Source organism: Rhea pennata, chromosome 4, assembly GCF_028389875.1.
Source record: "Rhea pennata isolate bPtePen1 chromosome 4, bPtePen1.pri, whole genome shotgun sequence".
NCBI lineage: Eukaryota > Metazoa > Chordata > Aves > Rheiformes > Rheidae > Rhea > Rhea pennata.
Window position 1 is genome coordinate 32,115,606 of NC_084666.1, and position 17,937 is coordinate 32,133,542.

The 17,937-nt window shown below is 39.0% G+C and overlaps 2 protein-coding genes across 2 annotated transcripts in view; both read left to right on the forward strand.

The window, feature by feature from the left end:
* The window catches only part of MICU3 (mitochondrial calcium uptake family member 3), a 51,486-nt gene extending 48,071 nt beyond the window's left edge, over window positions 1-3,415 (forward strand). Inside the window, exon 14 of the mRNA XM_062575628.1 lies at window positions 1,006-3,415. Coding sequence (XP_062431612.1) covers window positions 1,006-1,116 — 111 coding nt within the window. The 3' untranslated portion in view covers window positions 1,117-3,415. The remainder of the gene's footprint in view (window positions 1-1,005) is intronic.
* Window positions 3,416-11,053: 7,638 nt separating this feature from the next.
* ZDHHC2 (zinc finger DHHC-type palmitoyltransferase 2) overlaps window positions 11,054-17,937 on the forward strand; it is a 34,875-nt gene continuing 27,991 nt past the window's right edge. Inside the window, exon 1 of the mRNA XM_062574647.1 lies at window positions 11,054-11,216. Within this exon, the coding sequence (XP_062430631.1) occupies window positions 11,054-11,216 (163 nt within the window). The remainder of the gene's footprint in view (window positions 11,217-17,937) is intronic.

Below are 17,937 nucleotides of genomic sequence, written 5' to 3' on the forward strand. Positions count from 1 at the left end.
ACTCTGTTATTCATGAACATTATATAAATCTGTTTCATAAAATAAAAACATGCATATCTTAAAATACTGATTAATCAGCTGAATATGCTTTTGTTAAATGATGCAACGCATTTTGCAATTAATGCATTTTTAGTAAGATTGACCATGAATCTCAACTAAATAATGTATTCACATAAGTATTGTTTCCAGTCTTTCTCCTGAACACTGTACCACTTGCTTCCAGATACTGGACTTCACTTCTAAGTTGGATTACAATTTAAAATTACTTTTTAACCCTTCTGATTTATCTATGGCAATTACAGTTCCTGTTCCTCCCTTAACTGTTTTCCCCAACTACTGTAACATTTAGTCCCTCACCATCTTTAATGTATTTACCATCAAAATACACTTGTGAAGTTAGGAAGAGTGGAAGAAATAAGATGATCTAGTGAGTCCGCAGGTGGTGAATCTTCCAGGCCAGTCACTGGCCATATTCCTCCCCACTCAGTGGACACTTGTGAACATCACTGAACTAAAATGCAATTTAGGATTGAGATACCATAGTATAAAGAAGCTTTCTTGTCATCTGCCTGTATTATAACTAGCTTTAGCTAATGCCAATAATGCCTCAGCTTCATGTATGTCAAGAATTTCTTAAGCTTTTAATTATGCTAGAGGTGAACTTCTTAGTACAATGTGAACATAAAAGAGTAAGAAACAAAGGATACAGACAGCAGTACATATCTGAATAGAGAGGATATACTTCCTTGTAGTTATTAATATAAATAGCAATTTCTAGAATGATCACTGTACTTTGTGAAGTGAGGATGCATTTTGAAAACTTACCTGCTCATACATTTATAATCCTGATCTTACAGAAGTAGTTCTGAGACATGGAAGTATTTGATTTTTCATAATTAAACATTAAACCGTCTATCCAGTTTAAATGAATTTGAGTAAAATTTAATGCTGTGTTAAGGAATTTAGCGAATATCTTCCAATGGTGTGTTTGTTCACTTTTCACAGGAGACCCCAAAATACGGTTGGAATGATTATTATTCTTGTGTGATGACTGTAACCAGTGAACATCTCAGAGATCTGTGGAAGCAATTTCGGAGACGTGATATGCTGAGATAAAGAAAGAATGACTGTGGGCACTGGTTCTAGCTATTTATTCCTATATACATTGAATGAAGAACAAACTAACCCTGGGTGAATCGTGAATCTTCCAGCTGCAGTAGATAACACAGGATTTTTTTTTCCACTTAATACAGTGATCACAACTATTTATCAGTATTATTTTATGTAAGCAATGAAATAACTATCATCTGATTGGCAGAAGTTTTCGTTAAGAACATTTTGAACGGGTTTTACATTATTTTACAATGTGTTTGTCATTTAAAAGAAAGTAAGTGTTACACCTGGGTAAGCACACCTTTTGACAATGAAGAGAAACTGTTTGTATCAGCTTAGAGTATGAATCTGCTTTCAGAAGAGCACTATTAACAGTTTGCAATGCTAAATTGGGAATGAGAAAACATTATGTAGCATAACAGTTATATACAAGGTGAATGTATAAATGAAGCTCTTAGAAGCTAACAAAGCTGTTATAATATTTTACCTTTTTAAAAAATAATGTGAATGCTAGGTATTTACCTAAAAAAAAAAAAAGGTACTGTATGGACTATAATGTTCAAATTCTGTGAGTCTTACTATTATGTTTGTTATCTTTGAAAAGTATTAATTTTAAGATATTTTATGAGCAATATGTTGAGGAGGAGGTGTCAAAATATTCTAATTCATGTTAGGTAATGCACAACTATGGAGTATTTATCATAAACTTTATTTCCATACATATAAATTCACTGATATATTTCCAGTAGAGTATAACTTTGTGTTTCTTGTGAATAGTGCACTTTTATATGAGGTAAGACATGGCACTGTGAAAAAATTATAGTTGTCTGATTTGCTACTCTGCAATGCAGTTTCTATTAGTAATATTCTTGTGTTTGTGTCAAAAAAGCAAAGCAAAATATGAGTGCATGCAGTAGTACAGAGCAACACTCGCTAAATAATATTATTTGAATATTAGGACTCAAATGTTAACCTTACTAAGGTTTTGGACACTACAAATAATCAGTGGCCACCATGATCTTTCATGCCATGGGGGTTTCAGTATTATTGAAACTACCCTAAAGGCACTCCGTTGCGTTTGTTTCTCGTATTTTCTAAAATTTTTCTTCTCGATTCAGCAGCAGCCTTTTTTCACTCCTTTTCAGGATGGATCATGTAATGTGAATGAAACCCAAACAAATGTGAATACATAGTTTTTGTACCATTCTTGAAAAGGTTCACTGGACATTAAATTATCCTGTATCTGTTCAGGAACAATCTATGCATTGAAAGACTTCTAGCTGACTACACAGTAAAATTAATATCAATAAATTAGTGTTATTAGAAAGGTAAGTATTTGGTATAGTCATACAACTCAAATATAACCAAACTATTAGATTCAAATTAATGGTTTTTAAAATTTTTATTGAAAACTTATGAAAAATATAGTTAGTGCATATGTTGCTCAAATACCATTTTCATTATATATTAATAGAAAAAGATGTGTAGCATCTGTTCAAGTACACTTAGGTTCAGAAATGCTTAATTTATAAGATTTCTCTCTTTAAAAATAAAATGGATAAAGAAAGCTGTTCTTTAAGAAATTCCACCCTGTGAATTTTAGAAAAAAATCATGCCATTTAGAGTATCTTTTTAGTTGTGGTTTTAATCTACAAAGAAGCCAATTCAGAAAACTTTTGAAGGATTTCATTTTGAAGGCTTTAATTAATATTTCATGATAAATACTTACCAAGTTTCTAGCTTGGCCTCCTCAAATTACTGACAACAAGGAAAATCAGAAATCTGGGATAAAGGTTCTTGAATTGACACAATAGTATATGGATAAGCTGTGATCCCTGTGTGATCAGTTAGGGAATCAATTGGTATTCAGTGTATTATGGTTCCCAGAATGGTGTCTCTGCTTCTTACCAGTGTACTCAAAACTGACTTGTGGTACTTTAGTAACAAAAGACGAAGAATGGGAAGGAAGGATAGAGGTTACCAAAGGGGCTCCCGTACTTCCTCTTCAGTCACTACTGCCTGCTCACAGTGATGCCTCCCCTTGGAGGAAGAAGAAGCACCATCACAATTTTGCTGCTCCACTACCCTGGGCAACAGTGCACTTTGCTTTATGACTGGCTTGAGACAATTGTAACATTTTTCTATATATTTCCTGTAGTCACTTAATATAAAATAGAATGTGAAAGTGTCAGATTAGCTTTTACAAGTATTTTTCTCTTGTTTATAATAATTTATGTAATATAGGGTATGAAATTATGGATATCATATTCCTGTTTATTTCAAAATAAATATTTAAAACTAATTTTCTTTGCAGTGTTAATTATTCAAATTTGTCATAAAATATTTTTTTGCAAAATATGGATATAAAAGTGCTTTGAATGGGTATATCGCCATGACAAAAAAAAATACTTTTTTGCTCTTTTCTTTAGATAACTACACTGTCCTGCCACCAAATTCTGTACAAAAGAGCTGAAAGTACAAGGACAGACAGGTGAAAACAAAGCAGGCTAATGAGATGTGCCATCTGTTGTAGAGGCACCCCTCGGGGAGGCAGCAGTCAGGGTATTGGATAAAAGCTTATTCAAAATCTCCCACATTTTTGGCAGCAAGAACTGTGTATGCTGCCACTAAGTTATGTGAAAGTGCAAATGAAGGCTTTGTTTTTGTAGAACCAACTCTTGTTGCAGAGTTTTCTACAAAGTTTTTCTTTTTTGGAACCAACTCTTTTATATATATATATATATATATATATATATATATATATAATATATATATAGTGAATTCTTAGGAACTATCTCTTGATGCCCAGACCAGCCGTAAATTGTGTTAAAATGTTAAACCTACAGCTTTGGGTAGCTTTGTGATAATAACTTACTTTTGCCTGAGCTCTGATGACTTTCTAGTTCTCAGCAGAATATTGTTTATTGTAAGCTGCTTCTTGCTAATCTTATAATGTTTAAAATTACACTGGCAGGTTCTATCCTTGCATACTTTTAGAGTAAGTTAATATAAATTACTTCCACTGCAAATTCTTGTGTTTTGTAACACAGAAGAAAGTTACCAGCCTGAAGAAAAAAAAAAAAAATACTACTTAATGGTGACTTGGATCAAATTGTTGATTTCCTTGATTTTCTGTAGTTGTTTGATCATCTCTCCTAAATTTAGACAGAAAAGAGAATACATTCAAATGAGAGAAAAGGGTAAAGGAATTTTTCACTTTGTTTTGGTTTGCCATTGTGTAATATTCTCTAAATAATGCTCTGGATTGCTCTGTTGTTCCCCTCAGGACACTTTAAAAACAGTTAATGGCAAAAGAACTCCAGACGGATGTTTGGCAGAAGGAAGAGAATCAGATCAAAACCTCCACTATTCAAATAATTAATCTGAAACAAAATAATTTAGAGAAATATCGAGTCTGAAGTCCCCTTAAAATCAAGTCAAAAGGAATAAGAATACTTTGTTTAATATATGTGGGGGCAGAATATACAGTATTTTTCCCTATATGTGAATATCCCTGGTGTAGTTTGGCATCCTGAACCTGTCAGCAGATGGTGCCCTTGGATATGCGGTATGGATTTTTTTTACACACAAAAATGTAATTAAATACAAGAAAGCGTGCTTTAAACTTGAATGAGTAATGTTAATTTCCACCAATACCTTGCTTATAAATTATTTCCATAGAGGAACACAGGAACTTTTCCAGCTTTTATTTCATAACAATTCACTGAAAGCAACTTTTCATTTACAACTCTCTTCTGACAGTGTTTGTAATCCAGTGTTTGTAAATAGCCACACCTGTAAGCCATGCCTTTTTAATAACCACTTTCACTGTTAAGTGGTTTCAAGTGATTTGCCTTAGGTTATAATGGAGTTCATCTAACTCATTTTAACCCTGATTCAGAAGCCGCAACCATCACTGAACCCAAATCCAAGAGTACAGTGCTTTAAAGATAAACTTTCAGGTATGCAATTCTGTTCAGTAATACTGAGTCTCAAGTTAGAAACACAGGCTCTCCAATGAATACATGCAGAGAATTACATGAAATCCGTAAATACTATAAACTGCTAAACTAGTTAACCGGGCAGTACTGACTATAGAGATGCCATAAGGTGGTGTTCCAGGTAGCTGGAACTGGACTACATCAGGGCTGCCACGAGCCCGCTCTGCTCTCCTACCCACCTCCCTCCTCTGCCTTCTATTACACTTTCTTTCACTGCCGGTAGCGCTCGCGTCACTGCGTGGTGAGATGGCTCAATTCAGAATTAACACAGCAAAATATACCCCACGCATATATGGGTATGTGTATATACACATGCAGTTACACTGTTTTCAACTGCTCCTGGTTACGAAAGTGCTGGTGATGTCACACGACAGGGAGTTGAAATACGTTACCGGAAGCAGAGGTGAAAAGCAGGACCATGGCAGTCAAAACTCAGAGACACTTAAGCTGCTGTGGTACTCTCTGCTATCAAATTACAGTTCTTGCCAGAGTTAACGTAGTTTGTAAAGAAAGTATGTCCTTGCACTTGGAAAGCCCATCATGCCACCCAGTAGAAGGAGCAGGGACTGGTGTGTAGAACTTGGGCAAATACCCTGAAAGGCTATCAAATTTTTCTTCTCTGGCTCAATGAAATTTGCAGCTGCCTTTATATCATTTAATTAAAAAAAAAAGGACCAAATGCCAAAACTGGCCTAAAGACTGGCAGTTAAAACACTTCTTTGGGAAGTGAAAAAACAAAGAAATTAGGACTGTTGCTGCATTTTGTGAAGTGGCACATTCTGAGGATCTCTAGTAATAGCAACCATGAACACACACAGGTATCGCATCCTTGGACAAGGGTCAGACCTAGATATATGACCAAGGCACTGAGTTGGTCAGCTGAACCAAAGCATTTCCGGGCACCCAGGCAGATTTAAATTGCCTGAGGAAACCTAATTTAAAATACTAAAGTGTCCATAGCACTATTTACTTACTGTTAGGTAACAAAAAGAGAATGAGTTGTCAAACTGAAAGGTTTGTGTTTAGATGCCTACCTTTGGAATAAACTATTAACCCATATAACTTCTATTCCAAAGAGCAGAAACCACTGGGTCACATCACACAGCATGTAATGTCACTAGTATGATGAGATAAGCTTTCTTACAAATAGCTGTTTAGGGATTTCCCCCTCCATAGATCATGATTTTTGTACAAGCAAAGAAATGTCTTGGGGCATTGTATGAAATTATATTGCACTGGAACAACTAGTGGTTAGAACTGGTTTAATTTTTCCCACCCTACGTGGCAAAAGCAAAACAGCAGGGAAATGAAAACTTCAAACGATGAGTATGTTTCAAAAAAAAAAAAATACAATGAAATATTACTGCTGAAAGTGACAGAAGAGTGGGTGGATAACAAGCCCTAAATATGCCTTTTACAACTTCCTTGAAAGTAGACTCTAACAAACAGTATCATACCACAGTTTCATCCAGGGATAGCAATCAAGTCTCCAGGAAGGATTTCATTACTTGAAGGGGAGCTGACTAACCCTCTCCTGCACAGGAACAGGGCAAATTTCTACATCTTGAAAAACAAAGGTGGTAAAGGTTACAACAAAAATTAGGTTTGGCTATTCAGATGGTTACAAATAATTAAGTACCTAGCCAAGGTGAAGGAAGAAAGAGAAAGAACAAACATATTTGGATCAAGTCTCCAGTTAAAATAAATGTCAAGGCACAGGAGTGTTTAAAACTGGAGTGGCTACCAGGCTGCTTATTTTCATGTAGCTGGGAGCCACAAACTGTACACAGATGGTACTTGAATCCAGCTGGGATGCAACATACATTTCCTAACAGTGATGTTTTATGCAAGAGAAGTTGCAGAGGGATTTCTTTTCCTGTGTAGTAAGTTGTGCTCCTACACCTGAACACTCTGGATTAAAGTAATTCACTAATGGGAAAGTGGAGAGCATCCCTTCTTTGCCAGGGAACCACTGGTTTGCCTAATTAGAGATCCTCTCAAGGAAATTAGCTTTGGTCAGATTAAATACATGTATGCATGAATGTATGTGTATGTATCTGGGTGTTTGTGTATATTCCTGCTACTAACTGCTTGGCTATGTATTACACTTGTCTAAACAGAAAAATTTATACTCCAGTTTTATTGCCTCTACTCTTCTTGCTGTGCCACTGAATGTATGGGACATCTGGTCACTGAGAAACTATTCCATCATACCACATTGCTTACAGAGAAGAAAAGATGTTAATCAGTCCGTAAACCATTAAGTTCCTAGGCAGATTCTCTGAAGAATATCTATTATACATTTTTGTTGTGTGTTTATTTATCATTATATGGTCAGAGATAGTACTTCTTAGCTTATAAAAGCAAATAAAGCATAATACTTGCTTGGTAAAGCTGTAAAATTCAACTTTGCTCATCATTTATGTATTCTGCACAGTTTCAGAGTTTTAAGTGACCTCAAAAAATTATTGTTTCTAAGATATACCCCTGAAAATCACCAGAAAGTTACTCATGAGTTAATTAAACAAATCATGTTTTTTATCACTTTAAAAGAGTTCCAGTGTTCAGAAAATCCATGACATATTAAAATGATCTAATAATCCAAAGCCTTATCTTTTCACATTGTTTAATGTAATTTTATAACTGAAATGTAATCAGATAGATACCCACATGGTATTTCCAGCTACTCATCGTAACTCATGAATTAATTGTAAATGTGAGTATTATATGGCCAGCCTTGGACTAAGGGAATAAATTACTGCTAAAGTAATTCCCAATCTAAGTCTGACAAGCTTTCATTGTTCTTTTGGTTATTTTTTATTGTGGCTCATTTTGCTTTTTCATTCCTATTTTTTAGAAATTTTTCTGACCTTTCAAACTGGTACAAAACTGGTCTGAAGAGAAAATGTATGTGAATTTATTTATAACAGATAATTTCTGTCTGCTCTGTATTAAACATTCTCCCTCACTTGAGAATTTTTCCTGTTTTGCTGCTATTATTTTACAAACTAATTATGAGGAACTATTTATCATGTTTTAATCAAATACATTCAAGATGTCTGTGCAACTTCATTAAACATATACAAACCTTCTACTGTCATTTGTTCTATAGGGATGACTCACTAAGATCAGAATAGTTTCTTACTTCTTAAATGCACCAAAACGTTCTTAACAGTTATCCATACACAATAAACACTGTATAAATGCAGCATGATCTATCTATAAAGTATCAAAAGAATTGTTAATGTTGCTAGCAATTAGAACAGTAATGTGATTTTTTATCTGGAGGCAGTACATTCAACAAAGCACAGCCCCCTAGACTTGTATAGGACTATTTTTTAATTGCAACTGCTTACTAAAATACAAAAATCATTCCTTAGGAAACGAGGCAGTATTTGCACTTTCCACTTACAGATGAGGACCAAGCTAGAATCTCCCTAGCTTGCACAACCTGATATAGAAAATACTTCTCTACTATCAGGAATACCCAAAGGTATTCCAGAAGTGACACTTTTAAAAAGATCTGCCAGCAGCACCTTGCATGTAGAATGCTTCCTGCCTGAGGGGAGAAAACAAGTGGTATCACTTATGACAAGAACATTTTGTTTCGGTTTACCAGACACTCAGCCTCCCCCTCAAACCCCAACTACTTTCAACCCAGCTCCTGACATGAACAAAAGCTAGTGCCTTACTAAATCTTTTACATGTGAATACTTATACAAGCATCAATAAACTATGGCCCAAGTAACCTCTGATATTGTCATTGTAGAAGGAGGGTTTCTGAGTACTGGGCACATCTCTCTATAAATACCTCATGGTTTAGATTGCCCCAGCATTTACTTTTGCCATAATGCAGTACTCCTTTGAACATGCCCACTCCTGAGTTTTACTGCAGCTGCTGCTAACTAAACTTTCTGCAGGTAGTACCACAGATCTAACAGAGGGAAGAGAAGGGAGGAAGGCATAAAAGAAAGGGTTTCTCGTGACCTACCTGAAGAGTGATAGCATTGCACAGGGAATAGTGAATTGTGCGCATGGAGGAGAGCATGAGTGCCATGAGAGCCACAAGCACAAGGGCAAGAAAGAGGAAGGGTCTGGGATTCTTCAGAGCTCTCTAGCCAAAGGACACTCCAGAGTACTAAATGATCTCAGTCAAGGCAGAGGTTTTTTATGCCAGCTAAATTTTGTGCTGGCTAAATTGAAGTTGGGCTTTGTACCAGCGTAATTAGGAACCCGAATGACCATTACTTTAGAGCGCTGGTAGAGAGCATGCTTACAATAAATAGTGAGAGGAGGATGGTACTGCTCATGAGAAAGCTGGACAGCTGGACCACAGAGGCCATTTTCCTGAAGGCATAACAGAAAGCATCTGACTAGGAAATGTATGATACAAGTTGACGTCCTTGCAACACTTCATTTTTGTATTCTCACATCACTGCTACCTTTCTATATACATAGTTTTACATAATAATTATTATTTTAAAGAATTAATTACTAAAAAGTAATTATTAAAAAGTTTGCTTTAACATTTACCATCTTTCCCTGGCACATGTTGTGGTTAATAAGCCCTATAGCATACACAGTGTTTTCAAATGGCTTATAGGAGAATTATAAAGTCATGAGAATTGTTTTGCCAGTATACGTAAGTCAGTCTGCAAGTGCTGTTTGAACACTTACATAGTTTTAAGGAAACAGAAAATAATGCATTACTGGTTTTTCTTCCTGCATCCTTTGAAAAAACATGACAGAACAAACCAACAGGTACTGGAACATTAAAAGATTAATTCAAACTTACAATGTGTATTTGATGAGTGTAAAAAATAACAGCACATGATGTTTACAGAAAAAGTGACAATATCAAACAGCTTTTCATAGTGACCAAGCACCATACAAAAATGAACTCGCCCTTACAGAGCTTCTAGCTGCTAAATTCTCATGATGTAACTGCGTTGTCCTGAAAAAACACAACACATTATCTGAGAGACGTCACCAAGAGGCATTTCCAAAGAGTGCCAAAAGCCATCAGATGGATTAAATTGCCTCTATTTCTTTTAACTTCTGTCAGTAAAGCATAGAGCATGCCTTCAAGCAGGAGTAACCACGCTGAAGTCAAATGCTTTAAATATTCTAGTAAGATTTTGGCCTCAGTGATGACTTGCATAACTCAATTACAGTTAAAATAATGTGTTTTATCGAGGCATCACTTTTGGTCCCTTTCCTCATGTTTTATGAAACACATTACATAGGTATATCAAATTTGGTTTTCCAGTGCCTTTCACGATGTCTGTTTATGTCATTTGTCTCTTCCCTTTTGCCTTTTAGATCTCCCCAACCCCAATTTATGTCAGGTGCTAAGTTATTGTAAGTAAATTCAATACTTTCCATTATGCAGTACCATTTCTTAAGTAATTGTATTCCAGTCTTTCCACAGCACATTTTGTTCATTTTTCTTCTATAGTAACTACATACTGGGCAGATGGTTTCAGCGAGTGACATGCCAACCTCTTTCTTGAATAGATAATTTACCGCCATGGGATACTTAATCATTTTACTCATTCCTTTCAATCTATAATGTCTCGCTCCTTCAGTTTAGTTTACGACGGCTAACGGAAATTCCTCCGCCTGATCGTGAACGCCGAGGGACCCATGATGGTGTAAAAACTCCCCGGCCCCACAGAAAGCCCTCAACGGCTCTGCGTGCGGCGCGGCGCGGCGGCCGCCGCCGCCAGCTTTACCGAGCGCGCGCGCCCAACGGCCGCCGCCAGCTTTACCGAGCGCGCGCGCCCAACGGCCGCTTCCCGGCGCCGCGGGGAGGCCGCGCGCGGCGGCCGCCAGAGGGCGCTGCCGCGGCGGGGGGCGGGGGCGCCGCGCGGGCAGGGCGCGCCCCGCCCCGCCCCGGCCGCCCCCCCCCCCCATCCCTCCCGCAGCGAGCGGCCGGGATGCGGTGCGGGAAGATGGCGGCGGCGCCGGCGGCCGGGGCGGCGGGTACCTGGGGCGGCGTGCGGCGGCGCTGCCGGCGGCTGCTATACTGGGTGCCGGTGCTCTTCATCTCCAGCATCCTCTGCTGGTCCTACTACGCCTACGTCGTCCAGCTCTGCCTGCGTGAGTGCCGCCGCCGCGGCGGGCGTTGTTTGTCCGCGCAGGGGCCGCCGCCACGCCCGCCGGCCGTGCCGGGCCGGGCCGAGCCGGGCCGTGCCGGGCCGGGCCGTGGAGCCCCTGGGTTGCGCCCCTCCGCCGCGTCCCGCGCGTACCCTGGCGGTGGGACGTGCTCGGAAGTTATCCCCGGGTGTGCGAGCTTCCACTTACAAATCAATCAAAGAGGGATCTAAAATTCCTTTTTTTAGGGGGAGGGTCGTTTTTCTCCCTGGCGTGCAGAGCTCCCGCGCGGGTGCCCGCGAGCCGGCAGGACGCGGGTGGCGGTGCCCTGCGGTCCGTCGCGCCGCGGGCAGCGCGGTCCTGCCGAGCAGCAGCGGTTCAGTCGTCAGCGTGCGGGTGCCAGCGCACCGGCGTGCGTGTGTTCTCCAGTCACGTACCGCCCGGAGGAATGCAAACTGCCCCTTGGATCCCCATGCAGCCTCTGCTGCGGGTGGGTCCGGAGCGTCCCTGAATTACCTAGCGCCTGTTCGGAGAAAAGGGGAGAGGGTAGAAGCCTTGCCAAGTTCAGTGTGTTTATTGATAGGTGCGTATAACTTTGTCAGACTTCAGCTGTTCTGGCTGAAAAATCTCAGTAGCCTTGTGGCTTTTTTTTTTTTTTTAACAGAAGAATATGATAAGAAAATTCTTGACTTTATAGATGCTTGGCTGAACAGTTAGTTGAGACATTTAGCAAAAGTGATTTCCAGGTGTAGCTCCTCTGTTTTGGAGTGAGGTCTCAAGACCTGGGATGGTATAGCCCCTTTTTTTTCCTCGCTCTCACTAATGGCATTCACATTTGCTGGTTGTAAGTGCTTTAAAAATCATTGTTGGCAACGGACGACTTCTGGGTAAACTCTGTAGAGATTTCATCTGTGTGCTTCCGTCCAGTGCCCGCACTGCTGGGCTGCAGTTCGGCATTTCTTGCTGTGGCTGCTCTTCATCTAGAAACTGAGATTTGAGTACCCTGTCGGTGTCGCAAGAGGAGGACTGAAGTGTTCACTGCCAGTGCAAGGAAATGGGCTGGCTAGAGAGTTGGAAGAGTTGCCTGAGTGAGCCTGGAAAGGGGAGATCAGTGAGACAAGGAAGGCAAGGATGTTTCAGGGGGAAGTGACTCTGGTTAACACCCGTGTTAAAGTACACATTCCCTTGATACTTTCCCCCCAAAAGTAGCCCTGATTCAGGCACTACTGTTAGTGATCTACTGTATTTTTTTCTAGGTAATTCTATATAGTGCCAGAAAAATGTGTTTTAGTGTACTAATGCCTCAAAGCATTTTGTAAAGCCTCTTAGGACAACAGAATGCTTGAAACTTCCTTCAAACTATTTATTTTGCCATAATATTTGTAGAACTGCTCTAAGCAAAAGTCTTGTGGGGAGGAAGGAAAAGGGAATCTTAGAATTCTCCACAAACCTCATGAGTTCAGTTCTTTTCTCTGGATAAACGGCTTTATTTTTTTTTCCCCTCTCCCCTCTTCCCATTCTGCCTGCCTTACTGTTTTTTTTACAGTAAAAAAACTAGCAGTCATTGACACAGCAGTCATTCACAACTTGAACTAACTCTATTTTTTAACTGTATCTGGATGTTTTTCTTCATTTTTGGCATATTAAGATAAAATAAACTTATGCCTCATCTTACTGATTAGTATTTAGTGTAAACAACAGAAGGAATAGCTAACAACTTCGAGAACAAAAGCCAACAGCAGGAGTAGACTGTTGGCGTTTTAAGTGCTTTGAAGCCAGCCTGTCTGTTCAGTTCATCTTGTATTCTGCAGCACTGGCTGCTGAAGAGAATGTATATAATAAGTGTCTTTTACCGCAACTTACCATCTTTGATGCTAACAATAATGTACAGGGGACAGTGTTAACCATAGCTTAGTATGACTTGGAAAGTAACTTTGCAGGGTTATAACCAAAGTAATTTGTTTGAGCCTTTAGTAATGAGAGTTTCAAAATCATAGAATCATAGAATCAGTAAGGTTGGAAGGGACCTCTGGAGAACATCCCCGCTCAGCAGGGGCGCCTAGAGCATGTTAGACAGGGTTGCATCCAGGCGGGCCTTGAAGATCTCCAGAGGGGGAGACTCCACAACCTCTCTGGGCAACCTGGTCCAGTGCTCTGTCACTCTCACAGGGAAGAAATTCCCCCTCATGGTCAGGCAGAACTGCCTGTGCTTCAATTTCTGCCCATCGCCTCTTGTCCTGTCACAGGGGACAACTGAAAAGAGTTTGTCCCCATCCCCTTGACACCCTCCCTTCAGGTACTTGTACACATTGATAAGATCCCCCCTCAGTCTTCTCTTCCCCAGGCTGAAGAGGCCCAGCTCTCGCAGCCGTTCCTCATAGGGCAGATGCTCCGGCCCTCTGATCATCTTTGTAGCCCTGTGCTGGACTCTCTCCAGTAGCTCCATGTCTCTCTTGTAGTGGGGAGCCCAGAACTGAACACAGGACTCGAGATGAGGCCTCAGCAGGGCTGAGTAGAAGGGCAGGATCACCTCCCTTGACCTGCTGGCAACACTCTTCCCAATGCACCCCAGGAGACCATTGGCTTTCTTGGCCACAAGGGCACATTGCTGGCTCATGGTCAGCTTGTAGTGCACCAGCACTCCCAGGTCCTTCTCTGCAGAGCTGCTCTCCAGCAGGTCAGCCCCCAGCTTGTACTGGTGCCTAGGGTTATTTTTCCCTAGGTGCAGGACCCTGCACTTGCCCTTGTTGAACCTCCTGAGGTTCCTCTCCGCCCAGCTCTCCAACATGTCCAGGTCTCTCTGAATGGCAGCACAGCCCTCAGGTGTGTCAGGCACTCCTCCCAGCTTGGTATCCTCAGCAAACTTGCTGAGGAGGCACTCTGTCCCCTCAGCCAGGTCAGTGATGAAGAATGTTGAACAGGATGGGACCCAGGACCGAGCCCTGGGGGATGCCACTAGCCACAGGCCTCCAACTAGACTCCGCGCCATCGATGATGACCCTCTGAGCTCTGCCTTTCAGCCAGTTCTCAATCCACCTCACTGTCCACTCGTCTAACCCACACTTGCTGAGCTTCTCTAGGAGGATGTTACGGGAGACAGTGTCAAAAGCCTTGCTGAAGTCAAGGTACACAATGTCCACTGCTCTCCCCCATCAGAGAAGGCTATCAGGTTGGTTAAGCAATATAGTATTGCTTTTGAAATTTCAGCTGGGGGTTGTAGGAGAGAGGTTAAAAAAAAAAAAAAGTCCTTTTAAACTGAGTTGAAGTCTTTAGTCTCTAAAACTGAGTAGTTATAGTACTGACTAACTTCTTAGAAGTGCAAAAAATGGTTTAGCTCTTAGAAATAATGATTAAAAAAAAAGGAATCCATAACTCTTAAGTACAGAATTTAGCATTTTTATGTTTCTGTTTCTTTTATTAGCGAATTTAGTTAAGTGCTTATGTTGCTTTAATGTCTTAAGAAAAAGGAACGCTAGGTATTGAATGCTAGGAAATTATCATCTTCTTCAGACTGGTTATAGAATATTGCAATTAAATGTGTAAACAAATCAGTTTAAAAAACTCATTTGCTTTATTCCAGTTCCAGTCTCTGGATTTTTCTGATATTTTAAACTCACAAGACCTCTGCCAGAAGTACTTGTCTTTTCCCTCAAAATAATTTCCTCTATACTTAAAGTCAATGGACTTTTAAATATACTTTCTCTTAAAAATACTCGAATATGTTCATAAAAACCTGAGTATTTCAGAATGTTTTTTCTTCTTCTACAAAATGGTTGTTTCGAAGGTTGGGCAGAGAGATGCTAAAGTATGTGAAACACAGAAATCTGTTTATCCCTTATATTTTTACCAGTAGTATATTTATTTTACATAAGTATATTTCATAAAAGTTTGATTATTTGACACTTAAATATTTATTATGATTGTTATACCATGAGTGCAAACAGATTTGTGAGTTATATTTATTTAAACCTTCATTTGCTGGCTGACTTCTGGTGCGTGAAGGCAAATTTGGTTCTTGTATATAGTATATATTTTTTTCTGAATTGTATTTATTGCTAAAGTCAGTTATTAATATCAAGTGATTTTTAATAAATAAGAAAGAGAGGTTTCAGTTGAAGCCTATTTTTCAGTTATGCAACCAGTAATAGTTTAATTTTTAAAATGTCTTTCTGCTGTCATTTGACCTACACATCAAGTAAAAACATACAGTTCAAATGAAACCAAAAGAACTTTCAGCACATCATACTTTAGGATTGTACCTTCATGCAATATTCCTTTTATTGAAGGCCTGTTGCGTTAGAAATTGATTAAAAATCATAGGACTAAAAAGATAAGAGCAAAAGATAAATCTCTCCCATCTTTTTAGCTGTGTCTAAGAGTGTTGATGTGCAGCTAGGGGACATTCTTCTCAAAAGTGTTTACAAGGCAGTGAAGCTGCCTCTTTGATTTTTAGATAACAAAGTAAAGCTAAAAGTGTGCTAAACTGAAAAGCTGTTCATTTTCAAATGAATCTGTAATGCCAGAACCACACTATTTCAATACATGCTAGATGTTAACTTTTTTAAAAAAGCTATTTAAAGATCTGAAGGTGCATGCTTTCTGTGTATTTGGATGTCATTTTGGAGACAGAGTGTAAGTGAATAATAGAAGGGCTAGACCAAATGCTAATGCATGCAAAAGGCAGCATGCGTTGTACTGTGAACTTTTCTTTTTTTTTTCATTTGTAGTGCATATTTTTTTCCTGGAAAATGTGGATAGATCTGTTTCTGGGATTGGCTGTGGTGTTAAGTAAAACAGAACTTTTTTCTGAATTCCCAGGTACGAAAATTTTGTTGTGGCACTGCACAGTGCTTCTTTCTTCTAAAGCTGCAGGTGATCTGACATGCCAAGGTGCAATCATTCTGTATCTCTGGAATTGGAGTCATTCATAGGACTGTTTGAAAACTTCTTTCTCTTTCTTTTTCTTTTTGGAAGAACAAAGGGAGAAGGCTGGATTTCCAGTAAAAAAATTCTGAAATATTTCAGTAAAATGATAAAAGTTTAGGGAGAAGGTTTTTTGCACCTTAGTTAAAAGATCAAATGCTCTTTTCAGATTCAATTGGCTGTTTAGTACCTATGCTAGGGGGAAGGAGCGTGTAATAGGCAAATTATAAAATGGGTATCCCAGTCCCATTCCCCAGTGCAGGCCAAACTTCCTGCTTGGAAAAACTGCATACTGGATTGCATGGGTTTTGTCATTCATTGTACTAGATCACAGGAGCTTCCTGCTATGAAAGTCAAGCCTTCTGCTATGACAGGCACCTTGTCAGATACTTCTGAGAGTGCTTGGTTTAAAAGTAGTTTGTTTGTTTGTTTGTTTGTTTGTTTTTTCTTCTTATGTTACTGCTGTTGAGTCTGTCCTGAGTCTTCAGATCCATACTGATTTGGAAACTTATTTTCTAATTCAGTAGCCAGTTCATACCTCTCGGTCCTTTGCACCCACATTGTACTCAAAGGAATGAGCAGTAAAAGTAAGCTTGTACCTGTGTGTGTATGTTGGAGATGATTGTTATGTTTTTGAGATAGTAAATACAATACCTAAGTTTTTGGAATAGGCAGAATAAGAGAAATGCCTCAGATTAAATGAGGCTATGTCAACATGATAAATCAGAGAGTTGTAAACAAGTATCCAGGATAAGAGTATTTATTTGGCTTGGTGGAAGTATGTTTAGTAATATGCATATCTGACCAAGGAAGTGAGATGTCAGTGTGTCTTGTAGCTGCTGCTTGCTTTTACAAATTATTAAATATTTGTAGTTTTTCAGTAGTTAGAAGCAATCCTGTCTATGCACAGGCAGTGTGTTGTAGTGCATAGATTTTAATCCAGGATTTCTCTAGCATAGTCTGGTTTTACCTCTGATTAATTTGTAGCCTGTAGTTAAACCAGATGAAGCTTTGCACGAAGTACCACAACTCTTTTTTTTTTTTAATAGCTCTAAGGAACTGATGGTGATAATTGAAAATAAGACTTATTCTTCCGTATAAAATTTCAGAGGCTTCAGCATGATCCTGAATTCTCACATCTGGAGATAAAGGGAATGCAAATGTTGTTCAAGTGAAAATATCCATTCTAGATGGAGGTATTTGGTAAAATCTCATGTTCTTCTAACTCCTGCCAGTTGTACATGCAATAGCTACATGAATAGATGCATAAATATAAAGCTAGAGAATTTTTTTAAACAGATTTTCTCTTTCATTGCTTTTGTCTTGTGTTTGCAAGCATTCAAAATTTCATAAAGAAAGATGCCTTCTTTAAAAGAGAGGAAAATACAGGCTATACCCAGTGAGTATGCTGAACTTGGATAGCTAAAGCTGCTGAAATTTCCATCTAAGATATTTGGAACAAGAACATTAATTGCAAATAGAGTTCTTCCCTCATCCCCTTCATCCATTGCTCCTGTACATGAGAAAACAGATCTGATTACTCAGAAAATACATACTGGTTTCAGTAAACTCTACATATACAAAGAAAATAGTCTTTTCTTATGCCTTCATTCTTAGATGTTGCAGTAATTCGGGTTCGTAGAACTGGAAAAGACCTCGAGTAGTTATCTAGTCCATGCTCTGATAATGCAAAACCATTAGTTGCTTGCACTGTTGTTTGTCAGAAGCATTCTTGACAGTCTCAGTTTATAAGATGTTTTTCCGGGTTTATTTTTCTGCTAGTTTGTGATTTGGAATTACATGT